At 37.7% G+C, this 14,233-nt stretch overlaps 1 protein-coding gene across 1 annotated transcript in view; it reads right to left on the bottom strand.

Moving 5' to 3' along the window:
* The window catches only part of GCLM (glutamate-cysteine ligase modifier subunit), a 47,504-nt gene that overhangs the window by 7,240 nt on the left and 26,031 nt on the right, over nucleotides 1-14,233 (bottom strand). The window contains exons 3-7 of the mRNA XM_029945800.1: nucleotides 8,679-8,744; nucleotides 7,278-7,362; nucleotides 3,856-3,915; nucleotides 2,122-2,324; nucleotides 443-557 (exon numbers count right to left, since the gene is read on the bottom strand). Coding sequence (XP_029801660.1) covers nucleotides 443-557; nucleotides 2,122-2,324; nucleotides 3,856-3,915; nucleotides 7,278-7,362; nucleotides 8,679-8,744 — 529 coding nt within the window. The remainder of the gene's footprint in view (nucleotides 1-442; nucleotides 558-2,121; nucleotides 2,325-3,855; nucleotides 3,916-7,277; nucleotides 7,363-8,678; nucleotides 8,745-14,233) is intronic.

Raw genomic sequence — 14,233 nt, 5'->3', positions numbered from 1 at the left:
AGTAATGATTAATAAAATACCTAATCAACTACCTATCCTAAGATGCTTAAATTTTAAATTAAATTTTATCTGCCTCTCTTTCTAGATATTTATCTTTTTTTAAGTGGCTGTTTGGTACAATTTTTGCTGTACCATACAAGATTTTATAGGATACTATTTAGAATATCCTAAAAGACCTTTTTTTGTGTGGCTTACTATTTATAAACTTCAACTGACTGGATATTCAGGAAATTATCCCTTCAATTTTTTCCCAATTTTTTGATATAAAGACAAAATAAAGCTTTCTGAAACTAAAATAAAGGATATGCTTTTTGAACTAACCATAAAGAGAAGTTCTAGGTAACATTTATCACTGTACAAAATTAAAAATTAAATTTTAACAAGTAGCTTCTTGTAAGATAAAAGCTCATGATCAATCAAGAAATGAAAATCTCAGCCTTACCTTTTGGATCATTATGAGTCAATAGTTGTATGTCAAATTGTTTAGCAAATGCAGTCAAATCAGGTGGCATCACACAGCAAGAGGCGAGATTAACTTGGTTACTATTTGGTTTTACCTAGAAGTGAAGAAAATCATGACACTGCCACTAAATTAAGTACTACAAAAAGTGGAAAGCCATAAAAGAACACATTTAGAAAATACGAAATACTGCATTTTATAATGCTTAAAATTTGTAAAATACTTTTCTATGAATGTACTTATTAAAGCATACTTTTCTAGCTCATGTTAGTGGCAACAGGGAAAGGAAAGAGTTCTAAGTGGGGGCCAATAGAGTGCTACACTACTAGAAACTCTCCTGCTGGTACCTGCAATCTAGGGCACTTGTCTCAGAAACAAACATGATTCTACGTGTGATGGTTCCAGCTAAAGAGGGAGTATGTCTTAAAAGGTAAGAGATCAAATAGCAATGATACAAACATTTAATATTAAACTATAAAACATGGTTATAGGGGTGCCTGGGTGGCTCAGTTGGTTGGGCTTCCGACTTTGACTCAGGTCATGATCTCACAGTTGGTGGGTTCTAGCCTCGTGTTGGGCTTTGTGCTGACAGCTCAGGGTCTGGAGCCTGCCTTGGGTTCTGTGTCTCCCTCTCTCTCTGCCCCTCCCCAACTTGTGTTCTTTCTCTCAAAAATAAACAAATATTAAAAAATTAAAGTATTGTTATAAATCAGACACATTTTGAAAAAGAATTAGATAATTTCTAATAGCTCTTCTGGTTAATTTATAGGTACATTCCAGATCACCCAAGTCTGTCTAGCAGAATCTTGGCCACGTTCTGGCTAAATCAAATGGAGAAGAGGCAACACTTTCTCTAGGGTCTGAAACTGAAAGATCTGAAAAGGAGAAGCTTGAGGATGAAGTAAAAGGAATAAAGAAAAATACAGAGAGTAAAGGTTAAATACTAGTTAGTAAGCAACTTCCCTAATAATTTTGTACATTAGGCCAGAGTGATGGTGATTAGTTTATTACACCTCTGAATCAATTTCTATGAACTGAAAGTCTTTTTTATCTTTAACAGCAAAATATTTGTTATATATATTCCCTTAAGAAATTAGAACCACAACCTACTCTTATCCAAAGAAAAATGTAATAATTTTATCACAGAAGTAAAACTGAAGGAAATAGCCTCAATTCATTTGATTGTACATGCTTCAGCACACATATTCTAGTGTTTTTGTCACTCATTTTAAGTTTATTCATTTAAAAAGAGAGCGCGCGAGAGAGTGTGCATGCAAGGGTGTGTATGGAGGAGGGGCAGAGAGAGAGAAAGAGAATCCTAAGCAGGCTCCATGCTGTTAGCATGAAGCCCGATGTGGAGCTTGATCTCACCAACTGTATGGTCATGACCTGAGCTGAAATCAAGTTGGATGCTTAACTGATTGAGTCACCCAGGAGCCAAATATTTCAAATTTCATTTGAAATGTAATTAATGTTAAGTTCAATTAGGCATATATTTGAGACAAAAAAAATCTAATGCTTTAGATAAATCTTGCCTCAAAATGCCCACATTTGGAATAGCCAACCAACATCTACTACTGTGCATGATGCCAAACAGTATGTAGCAAAGACTGTAAAAGGTAGGCTCCTCCCAGAGTGCTTGTGATCTAGCTGTGCTTTACCTGTGCCCACTGATAGAGCTGTTCCAACTGTGTTTTGTCTAGATCAGAGGTACCTATTGCAACAATCTTTTTGCTCTGAACCAAGTTTTCTAATTCCTCCCAGTAAGGTTGCAAATGCTCCAAGGAGAGATTAACTCCATCTTCAATAGGAGGTGAAGCAATGATCACGGAATCCAGCTGTGCAACTCCAAGGACTGAACAGGCTGATGTGAAGGAAAACACGAAAAGCATAAATATTTGTTATATAATAGAAACAAGTATTTCTAATGCCCTTCAAGTATCCCACTAAATTCTGTTCATATAGTTCACTAGTTTTCTAATATAGGTTATTTCACTCAGTTTCATAATCATTTACAACATTCCCAGCTCTTAAAAAAGTGTAAGCCCCTGTTCATCTATTTGATCTGTGTGGCAGACATGTCAGTTTCTTTGACCTGCCTCCTTCCTAGGGACTCACAGCTATTACAGTCCTTCTGGAGAACACGCCTTCTTCTTGTTTCTAAGGCCCCATAAATTTTTTGGTAGCTTCCTTATGTTCATAAAAGTTTCTTTTCCAGTTCTACTAGTATCTTGTATGGATGACTATAAGAATTCTGACCTCATATTCTGTAATTTGCAGTCTTGGCAAAGAATAGTCTTAAGACTCTGAAAAACTAAATTTATGGTCCTAATCTATATTTATAGAGGTATTTTCTTCTTTTTTTATTTTTTAATGTTTACTTATTTTTGAGACAGAGAGAGACAGGGTGTGAGCAGGTAAGGGGTAGAGAGAGAAGGAGACACAATCCAAAGCAGGCTCCAGGCTCTGAGCTGTCAGCACACAGCCAGATGTGAGGCTTGAACTCATGAACCTTGAGATCATGACCTAAGCCAAAGTTAGACACTTAACCAACTAAGCCACCTACGCACACTAATAGAGATAATTTAATTTCTATAAAAATAATTTAAAGAGTTTATTTTATTTATTTACTTATTTTCACATTTTTAAAAACTTTTATTTTATAGAGTTTATTTTAAATGATTATTTTTCATTCCACAGTTATATTATAGAGCTAATTATATAAGTGTTCAGCATCTATAAATACTGTAAGAATGTTTTAGAAGAAAAAATATTGAATAATTGTAATACCACAATAATCTAACCAAGTGCCAAACAAAGATGAAAATGCTTCTTTTGTTGTTGTGGTGGTGGTTGTGGTATTTCATTATAGTACTAAAAGGGCTAAGAATAGGATTAAGAATTTCTATCTCCAGACATAGAGTCAACATTTGATTATATCTCTTACATTCCTCTTACATATCAAAATATGAACCTACATAAGTTGATATGATCTGACAGAAGCTTTAAGAAGTTAGGCTAGAACCTTATTTGTATTTTAAAAATTTTTTTCATGTTTAATTTTTTTGAGAGAGAAAGAGAGACAGACAGAGTGTGAGTGGGGGAGGGGCAGAGAGAGAAGGAGACACAGAATCCGAAGCAGGCTCCAGGCTCTGAGCATCAGCATAGAGCCCAATGTGGAGCTCAAACCCACAAACTGTGAGATCATGACCTGAGCCTAAGTTGGACGCTTAACCGACTGAGCCACCCAGACACCCCTAGGCTAGAACTTTAAAAAGTAAAATTGGAATGAGTTCATTTTCCTTTTTTATCTGAACCTGAACATGAGATATAAATAATATACCTACACTAATTGAAAGTTCATTATAGAGGTAAAAAGTTAAATTTTTGCTTACCCATGTCAACTGCATTTCTTGTTGATGATGAAGAGTTTGATCCTACAATGAACAGTTTTGCTGGGTAACAAAAGAATACAAAACTGATTACTATATTTGGGTGACTTCTACTACACAGTATTAACACTGCCAACAATATTAAAATGACTGAGAATCCTGAATGAATTATCTTCCTTTTCCTAGTCACATAATTTTATAGTCTCCATTTTCAGACATAAAAGTACATTTCCACTGTAATTTTTACATTCTATGTCAGTTGCCAAAAAAAAATCCCTTTGTCAAAACAAAAAAGCAAATATTAATTTTCCATCTGTTAGAAGGCAGGCCAAATAAATATACAAACTTAAATTCCTCAAAACATACATGTTTTTTTTTTAATGTTTTATTTATTTTTGATACAGAGAGAGACAGAGCATGAGAGGGGGAGGGGCAGAGAGAGAAGGAGACACAGAACTGGAAGCAGGCTCCAGGCTCTGAGCTAGCTGTCTGCACAGAGCCTGATGCGGGGCTCGAACCCACGGACATGAGATCTGACCTGAGCCGAATTCGGAGGCTTAACCGACTGAGCCACCCAGGTGCCCCCATACATGTTTTTAAATTAAATATAAATGTAGCATATTAGTTTCTTCAATATACTAAAATCAATGCAAAGACTATATTAAAATCGCTTATAATGAGACGAAAAATGAAAAGAAAACCCCTACAATCTCACCTTCCTAGTACAATCTTCCTAAGTTTTAGACTTCCAGCTATTGGTCACATGAAGCAGAGTATAACATTTATTCATTTCTATTTAGTCTACTTTTACATAATTTTTTAACATCTTTGTAAGTTCTTAGTTCCCATATTCATTTCTATATAATTTACCTTTATGTAATTTTTTTACATCTTCATGAAGTTCTAAAGTTCCCTATTATACCCCATAATAGCAACATATTCACTTTAGAAATGAGAAAAACCTACAAGAATAGAAAGACCAAAAAAAAAAAAAAGTCAATTGTCTCATCACTGAAAGCACTGTTTTAGATTTTTGTATACTCTATTTTCAATGAATAATTTTATATACTCATTTTTAATGGCTGAACATTATTCTGTAATTTTGATAGAGTATAACTTACTAAATGATTTCCTAATTTTTGAACATTTACACATACAATGTTAAAGAAACATCTTGGTAACTTTTATCAACTTTATGCTGAAGCATTTCCCAAGGACAAGTGGTCAGAAATGTATTTATGAGTCAAAGGGTATGATCTTTTTTGTGAGTCTTTTTCTATTTTATTTACCTCCTACTTTTATATAAAAGATTTGGGTGTACCTGGGTGGCTTAGTTGGTTAAGTGTCTGACTCTTGACTTCAGCACAGGTCATGATCTCACGTTTCTTGAGTTCAAGCCCTGCATTGGGCTCTCTACTGTCAGCACAGAGCCTGCTTCGCATCCTCTGTCTCCCTCTCTTTCTACCTTCCCCTGCTTGCTTTTGCTCTCTCTCTCAAAAATAAACAAACATTTGGAAAAAAAAATTGCTCTCCTAATATAGGACACTATCAAAAATACATATGTTTTTTGCTAATTTACTAGGTACAATATATACCTAATGTGGTTTCAGGACCACATTGGTATTTCTTTGGTTACCAGGAAAGCTGAGTAGTTTTCTATAAGACTGAGGCTTTGGCTTGACTTAAACTCAAATTTATTTATATAGATTTACTTCATGTAAATTCACTATTCAAAATCTAAATTTACTCAACAGACAAATAGGTGGGGTAGTGGGAGAGCAAGAAGAGAGAAAATCAGAAAAAGGAATGGAGAAAAAAACAGGGCTAATGAAATACCTGTATATAAACTGCCTGGTATTCAACAAATGCAACAAATTTACCTTGTACATTTCTCTTATTTGTCCCTTCCTTTCTGCTGCTAATATTCCTGAAGTGTTGCTTTCCTCATGCAGATTCTCTGTTTAAAAGCCATCACCACTCTCTACCAGGTGAGGGTCAATCTTCACCACTCTGGTCCAACCAGAGCTGCCACAGTTATACTCCTTGAAAACCCTCCCCATCACTATCCCCCTGGCCACGATTTTGTGCCCTTTGATATGGTCTCCTTTGTCTGAAAAAGGAAGCATTTCTAGATACATAGAGAAAGTAAAGCTCTTCCAGTAGGGAAAAATTTGATACTTATCAAAAATCTCAAGCCCTATATGAACCAAGGACAACCTGTGTGAGCTCCAACATGGATCTAAACCATGAAGAACTGCAATCAACCACAGAGCAAAGGTTGCTTTTATTCCTTTTCCAACACAAATAGCCATGTGTTGGAAAAGAAATGGGTTTTAGAGCCAGGCATACCTGGATGGATTCCTGGTTCAAACACATACTGGTCATATGTCAACTTCCAAGTAATGTCACTTGTGCAAGGGGGATAGTACACCTACCTTGTAGAACTGTTTTGAGAATCAGGTGAAGAAATATAATCAAAACATACTAACTGCAGTGCCTAGTACAAAACAAGACTCAACAAATGGTAGTTATTGAGTCAAAAGGCAATGCCCTATTTCATCTTACATGTCCATCCTAATCAAAAAAAAAAGCAAGCCACAACACAACCACAAATGGTAATAAATAACAGCTCTTTAACTAGCACTTAACTGTTTTGCCAAGCACTACGCTAGGTATTTCTTTTGTTATTTCATCTAATTTATGAAGAAGCCTGTGAAACAGATGCATCCCTGTTTTATAGATGAGAATACTGAGACTCAGAGAGGTTAAGTAACTAGTTAGCCTAAACTTATACCAGTCAGTAATCTGCATACTAAGGGATTTCCATTTAGCCAAGGTCAAGCTTTTAATGACTGTGCTATGCTGACTATAAGCTGAGGGCAAGAACAGCACATCTCTATTTTTTCATTCCTGAGCTTGGCATGGTCTCTGGAAAAGTTTCTCAATACATTTGTTGAATGGGTTTAACATATATTTTACTTCTCTTCATGCAACTTGTTGCCCAGACTTCTGTCTACACTTTCAGGCGACTTCAGCCATTGCTCAGCAGTATTCCACTAGGAAGAGAAGGCTTATGCTCACTTTGGGTAGACACTGCTCTTAAGCTTTCCTTTTCTCCTTTCCATTTCCTCCATCTTAATCTTTTTACTGCCCTAAAGTCCAACGTATAAATTAATGAGACCACCATGAAGAACAACAAGGTGAAGTTCTTTTTTGACTCTACGTAAGTAGCCAAAACTGACCTCCTACAATTACTTCTTGGAGTTTACATCAAGATTATGTTTAAAAAGAATCTTTGTATTTCTCACACTTAGTGACTGAGTCTCTCATTAACAGAGGCAAAGAAAGGTTTATTCCCATTCCTGACAAAACTTCACTATCACTTCCACTGTTTAACAAAATAAATTGTAAAGGATGGACTTTACCAGAAACTTTCATTTCTTCTCTTTCATCAGGATTTATCTTTTCTACTGCATGAGGTACAGTACATTCCAAGACATCTGGAAACTCCTATAATAAACACATGATGTTTACAATAAATATAAAATTAATGTTTCTAATAAGCTATATGATTTCTACTGTCCATGGTGTCCTTTAGAAGCAGAGAGTCCATAAGATAATCGGGTTCTTTACCCAATGTCTGGATGGGCTTCATAAGGTTTGCAAAACCCTGAAACACAGGTAAAATGCTGTGTGTGTGTGTGTGTGTGTGTGTGTGTGTGTGTGTGTCCAATTAATGAGGAAAAGTATCTCATTTTGAGCAGGTACTCTGAGAAATGCATGATTAAAAAAACCTAAAAAACACATAGTGGTGGTGGTGGTGGGGAAACACATGAGGAGTTAGAACTGCTAGCACAGTACATTATTTTACTTAAAAAAGAAACCAATGAAAAATAATAAATATTTATCCATTCAGGATAATGACATGTTAAAAACTTCCTAGATTAATCACAAACACTTTAAACCAAGACATTTTTTCTGAATGCAGTAAAAACATAAAGGCCATTCTAATGCATTATTATGAATAAATCAGACGAAAATGATAAAATGTTAGTACATATAAATCAGAAATATATTAACCCACATTTACGAGACTAAAACAAAGTAAACAGTGAGGGCCTCCTCACAGTTTCTTGAGCATATTATAATGCCTGGCACACATCAAAGGCTTACTAAGTGTTTATCAGTCATGCATAGAGGCAAATGGTCATTTCAGAGAAACACAGACTGACCAGAGACATTAATCAACATCTGCTTAGCAACAACAGAGTCTAAACTTGGAGGATGCCCAGGGCAACAAGCATTTCCAGCACATGTTCTCTTCCATAGTTTTAGAGTAGTCTACGTAACTTGTTATGAGCCTTTGGCCGAATTGGATTCCAAAGAGTGGCTTGCAAAGAGGCGGTCTGGTATTTATGATAATAGGCATATACTGATATTTAGTGTAACACCCAGTGTTTCACTTGAAACTGACATTAAAAAAATTGTATCTAGTGTTATTATGATGCTCTACCAAAGCAATCTAGCAACCAAAACTATTCAAGTCATTCCTTTACTAGACCAAATATAAACTGGAACAAAAGTACATTGTGAAGAAACAGCGGTGAAAACTAAGCACAGAGAATCCTGATATATCCTGTCTAGTTGACGATTTGGTGACACATCATGGACTTTCTGTTTTATGCTGAAGCATATTGGGTCAGCCAGCCAGCCATCTCAGCAAATCAGCTACAGGGAGTTTTATGCTAATTGCCTATTTGACTTCCCTATCACAACTGCACTTCCCTTTTGACCCATTTGCTTTCTTCATTCACATTTTTACTTACCCTGATCAAATCAGGGCTGATTTGGGAACTCCACTCATTCAAGGTCTTTTGGATACAATCTCGAAGCTGTAAAAGGAATGCGTTTTGAAACTGTTAATCAAACTCTATACATTTTTCAGTACTTCAACAAGAATGTATTTGTTTGACAAGTGGGAAAAAGAAGATATCAATGGGGAAAATCATAAAAATATACAACATAAAATCAAAATTTTAGTTCTACAAGGTTTCTTCTTCAACAAAAACATGTTTAGCTCTGTTTTTTATCTAAATCTTCAAATGCTGATGATGTAAAACAGTTATCTACTTATTTTAAGAGTAGATTTTGTACCAATGAAGTTTAAGTAAACTTTGAGACATAAAAGTATTCACAAAGAAACAAAAAGAAAACTTTCAAGAATAAGATTTATAAATAGAGGAACATGGGTTCAAGCTCAGAGAGCCTGACTAAAATTATTATTCACCACTATGAGATCTTCACCAAAGACAAACAAATGAGTCTCTGAGTGTGGCTGGAGAAACTCCTATATTATTCACCTGTGGTATTCATTAAAAATTACAGTTCCTGAACCCATCTTAGACCTGCTGAATCACTCTAAGGGCAGCAGAAATTGCATTAAAATTTTTTTAACATTTATTTATTTTTGAGACAGAGACAGAGACAGATCATGAGCAGGGGAGGGGCAGAGAGAGGGACATACTGAATTGGAAGCAGACACCAGGCTCTAAGCTGCCAGCACAGAGCCTGATGCGGGGCTTGAACCTACGAACTGTGAGATCATGACTTGAGCCGAAGTCGGACACTCAACCTCCTGAGCCACCCAGGTGCCCCAGAAATTGCATTTTAACAAGTATCCCATGAAATCAACATATAAAGTCTGAGAACTAATATAGTCATTTTTTTTTTTTTTTTACTTTTTACATTTTTTAATGTTTGTTTATTTCTGAGACAGAGAGAGACACAGCATGAGCAAGGAAGGGGCAGAGAGAGAGACACACACACAGAATCTGAGCCAGGCTCCAGGCTCTGAGCTGTCTACACAGAGCCTGACACAGGGCTCGAACTAATGAACCTGTGAGATCATGACTTGAGGCGACATTGGTCACTTAACTGACTAAGCCACCCAGGTGCCCTGTACCATAGTCAGATCTTACCACAAGTCAACTTTCATAATGTCAGCCCACATGTCATTTCCTACCACTTAGGTATACCTCCAACTTGCCTTCAACGTATTCTTTTTCTTTTAATTTTTAATTTATTTTTTAAATATACAACCAAGTTAGCATATAGTGCAACAATGATTTCAGGAATAGATTCCTTAATGCTCCTTACCCATTTAGCCCATCCCCCCTTCCCACAACCTTCCTATAACCCTGTTTGTTCTCTATATTTAAGGGTCTCTTATGCTTTTGTCCCCCTCGCTGTTTTTATGTATATTTTTTGCTTCCCTTTCCTCATGTTCATATGTTTTGTAACTTAAAGTTCTTATATAAGTACTTGTCTGAAGTCCAAAGACTTGTATAAAGTCCTCAAAAGCATTTGTCTTTCTCTGACTACTTTCGCTAAGCAGCATACCCTCTAGTTCCATCCACATAGTTGCAAATGGCAAGATTTCATTCTTTTTGATTGCCGAGTAATACTCCATTGTATATATGTACCACATATTCTTTATCCATTCATCCATCTATGGACATTTGAGCTCTTTCCATACCTTGGCTATTACCTGCCTTCAATGTATTCTTATATAAACAAACAAAATTTGTTTACACTGACATTATGTTTTAAATCCATTAAAGTGCTCATTCATCTTTCATCCTTAATGTGAGTATATTTCAAACTTGTCTCACAGTGGTCCAGAGTAAGACATACATACATTCACATGGAGAGTGAGGACCCACATACACAGAACAAAACATTTACAAAACAAATAGTTTGCTATATGCCAGGCATTCTGATGGCTTCTATCCTATTAATTAGGAAAAAAACATGCTGTTCTATGACTCACCAAACCGATTTAGGACTGCTAACAGGCAACACTAACAATTTGAAATCACTTATAAACATCCAAGGACACAGTGCTTTGCATTTGCAGGCAATCAATGAAGAAATAAATGAGTAACAGGGAGCAAGTCCCTGAACTGCAAAAGCACTTTCCAAACAGCAATAACACAGACTCAACTTCTGAACTCTCTAATCTGTGACTGCTTATGATAAAAACAGACACAAGCACTTAGTACAGATAATTACAAGAAACTGGTCTATGAATTTAAGAGCTTCATAATCCATAACAAAACCGTATGTGCTATCCACAATAATCCACATGAATTTAATTTACAAGGTCTGTATTTTCATAGAAAATATATCATCAAATTTAAGATAGTCAATAGAATTAGTTGATAATCATTCCAGACATAATTACAAGTCAAAATTCTCTTCAAAATTAGTAAAAGTTGAGACAGCAGGTTAACAATTCCATCAAGAATGGTTTGGCTCAAATCATGAGAGAATTTTAAGAAAACTTCCTCGGGAAGGATGGCTCATTTGCATACTTAAAGAGTATTCACCCCTTCTTGAAACCATATCTTTAATTAATCTTGGATTCTGCAAAAAGAACAGACCCAATGTTACAATAATATGAGAAATTCATCGACTATAGGACAAACCTAGTGATTTCTAATCTTTTATGTTATCTATATTGACCAAACATTAACCTTGCACTTTTTGTTCTTTGCTCTCTTCATTCTTATCACATACACATAGGATCCCTGTAGAGAAGTATCATCATAATGTCATGTATCATTAGCTCTTGAGTTATGTAAGAGTTGTAAACATACTCCAAGATTCCTCTGGCCAAATATTCTTACAACAAAGAACTAAGCAAAACAGTCCTATAATGGCTCATTTAAAAAACATTTGATTTCATAAAATTCTAGTGAAAAAAAAATGTTTTTAAGACCACAGAATCAGGAAAACACATTAGAGTGGCGCCTGGGTGGCTCAGTCTGTTAAGTGGCCAAAGTAGTTTGGCTCAGGTCATTATCTTACAGTTCCCGAGTTCGTGCCCCACGTTGGGAGGTAAGGAGGGAAGGAGGGGAGGAAGGAAGGAAGGAAGACATTAGAACTAGAAGTGACCTTTTTAGGAAACCTATCTAACAAACTCTCTACTCGATGTATAAATTTTCTTAATAAGGAGTGATTTATTTAGTTTCTTTATTCTACAAGGTTAAACTGTTTCAAGTAGCATATCCCAATTTAGAGCCCTGGTTGATACAAAAGTTCTCTCTTACATGGAAACAAAACATGCCTCTCTTAACTAAACTATCATATTTTCCCAACAATATGCTGCCATATCTTCAAGTTTTCCTCAAATGTTTTCTAGCTTACTTTGTCCATCTTATGCAGCACCCAAAATAAAACACACAAACCAGAATTAGCATTTTGAACAATGTTTTCCAAACTGTGGAGTGTGACTTGTTAAGGAATAAAAAGTATAGGGGCATAGGGGTGCCTCAGTTAGTTAAGCCTCCTACTCTTGATTTCGGCTCAGATCGTGATCTCACAGTCTGTGAGTCTGAGCTTCGCCTCCAGCTCTGCACTGACAGTGAGGAGCCTGTCTGGGATTCATTCTCTCTCTCTCTCTCTCCCTCTCTCCCTCTTTCTTTCCTCTCCCTCTCTCTCTCTCTCAAAATAAATAAATAAACTTAATAAAACAAAGTAAAATAAAATAAAATACAGTAGTAGTGTAGGGGCACCTGGATGGCCCAGTCGGGTTAGCTCTGACTTCAGCTCAGGTCATGATCTCACAGTCCCTGAATTTGAGCCCTGAGTCAGAGTCTGCTTGGGATTCTCTCTCTCTGCCCCTCCTGCACTCGCACTTTCTCTCTTTCTCTCTCAAAAATAAACTAAAAAAAAAAAAATTAATGTGGAGTGTGACTTGTTACATTAAGAAATAAGATAGAAAAAAAATCAGAATACACAGTATATACTATAGAATAATACCTTCACAAAACCTTTGAGATACATTTTAACAGCTTTATTGAAGTATAATGTACAAACAATAAAACACTCATTTTAAGTGCACAATTCAATGATGTTTAGAGAATTTGTGCAGAGTTTTACAGAGCTGCGGCGCATCACCACAATCTAATTTCAGAACATCTCCATGTGCCCACTAGCAGTCACTACCCATTTCTACCCTGAGCCCCAGGTACCCACACATCCTGCTTTCTGGCCTTATGGACTATGAACGCGATTGCAAGGTGAAATATCTCACTGGGCTTGCAGTCAAGAAACTCCGAAGGCCACTACCTTAGAGGGTGTTGCAGTGAGATAAGAGCAAACGTTTCACCCCATATCGTTAATACACAAGGAAAATGAGGTCCTGAGCCAGCAGCGCTGGGAGGAAATTACAGGACTAGAACTAAATACTGAAATACTTATTGGGGGAAGAAATAATCTAGGTGGGGTGGTTAAAACAGAAAAAAGTATACACACTGAGGTGGATGGAATCTGGCCATAGAATATGGTGCGGCCTTTGAGTCCTGTTAAAGTTACAACCCAGAACTCTCATCTGGTGGGTGCTCACTCCCAACAACCAGGCCTGGGCACAGGTCCAGAGATACTCAGATGTGCTCCTGCGCAATCACCAGCATCTTCTATAAAAGAGCAAAAGCTGCCGAGGCACACCGCGGATAGCGTCCTACTACGACACAGGACATTTTTTTCCTTTTAATCCAACTTTATCTTTCTGGCTGCATCAGCTAAAAAGGGAGCGAAATGCCTGCCTGGCAAACGTTTTCCTGTGTTAGTTCTTTCAATACTCACAGCAGGTTGATCAAGACCGTGTCATTATCCAACCTCAAAGTTGCGGAGACAGACTCAGAGAAGGTAACTTTCCCAAAGTCACACAGCTCCTGAACTAAAGGTCTGCTTTATTTACGGTTGCTCCTCAATACCCAAATCCCACCGCACCTAGATGCCTCCGCACTGGGCTGTGCGCACGGACCGTCACTCAGGAATGACCAGCACCCGACACGCCACACGTGTGTGACTCCAGAGTGATCTCTGCCACTGCAACGAGCGATGCGTCTTCAGGCAAATCAACTGAGGGAGATGCATCTTGGGCGAGAAAAATCCATACCTCATTCCAAAGCCGACTCTGAGCCTTTCGTCACCTGCCTCGCAGTCACAGAGAAACTCCTGTCCACAGCCTCCGAGCTAAGTGCATCATCTACTGCTACCTTCACCTCCATGCCGGAAAAGCGAGTCTCTCCACTGTCTTCGCTTGGCCGCGAGGCGGAGGGAAGGGGCCAGGACGCCGGGAGCCGGTGGGAGCGAGGGACTGGCCCTCCCTGCACCCCCCAACCCACCTCCCGCGAGGAAGCGCTGGCCAGTACGTTCGAGAGTTCGGCCGCCGGCCGGAAGCACCGACAGAGGCGTCCCCAGGGGTGAAGCTGCACCTGCCAAGTGTTTGAAGACGCGCGGCCCCGTGGCAGCAGGTCTGGAGGCGACGTCGTCACCCCAGCGGCCGCAGCCCGCGCCCGCCCGGCCGCCCCTC

The sequence above is a fragment of the Suricata suricatta genome, chromosome 8, assembly GCF_006229205.1.
Source record: "Suricata suricatta isolate VVHF042 chromosome 8, meerkat_22Aug2017_6uvM2_HiC, whole genome shotgun sequence".
Taxonomy (NCBI): Eukaryota; Metazoa; Chordata; class Mammalia; order Carnivora; family Herpestidae; genus Suricata; species Suricata suricatta.
Note: the sequence above shows the minus strand (reverse complement) of the source record. Positions and strands in the feature narration are given on the sequence as shown.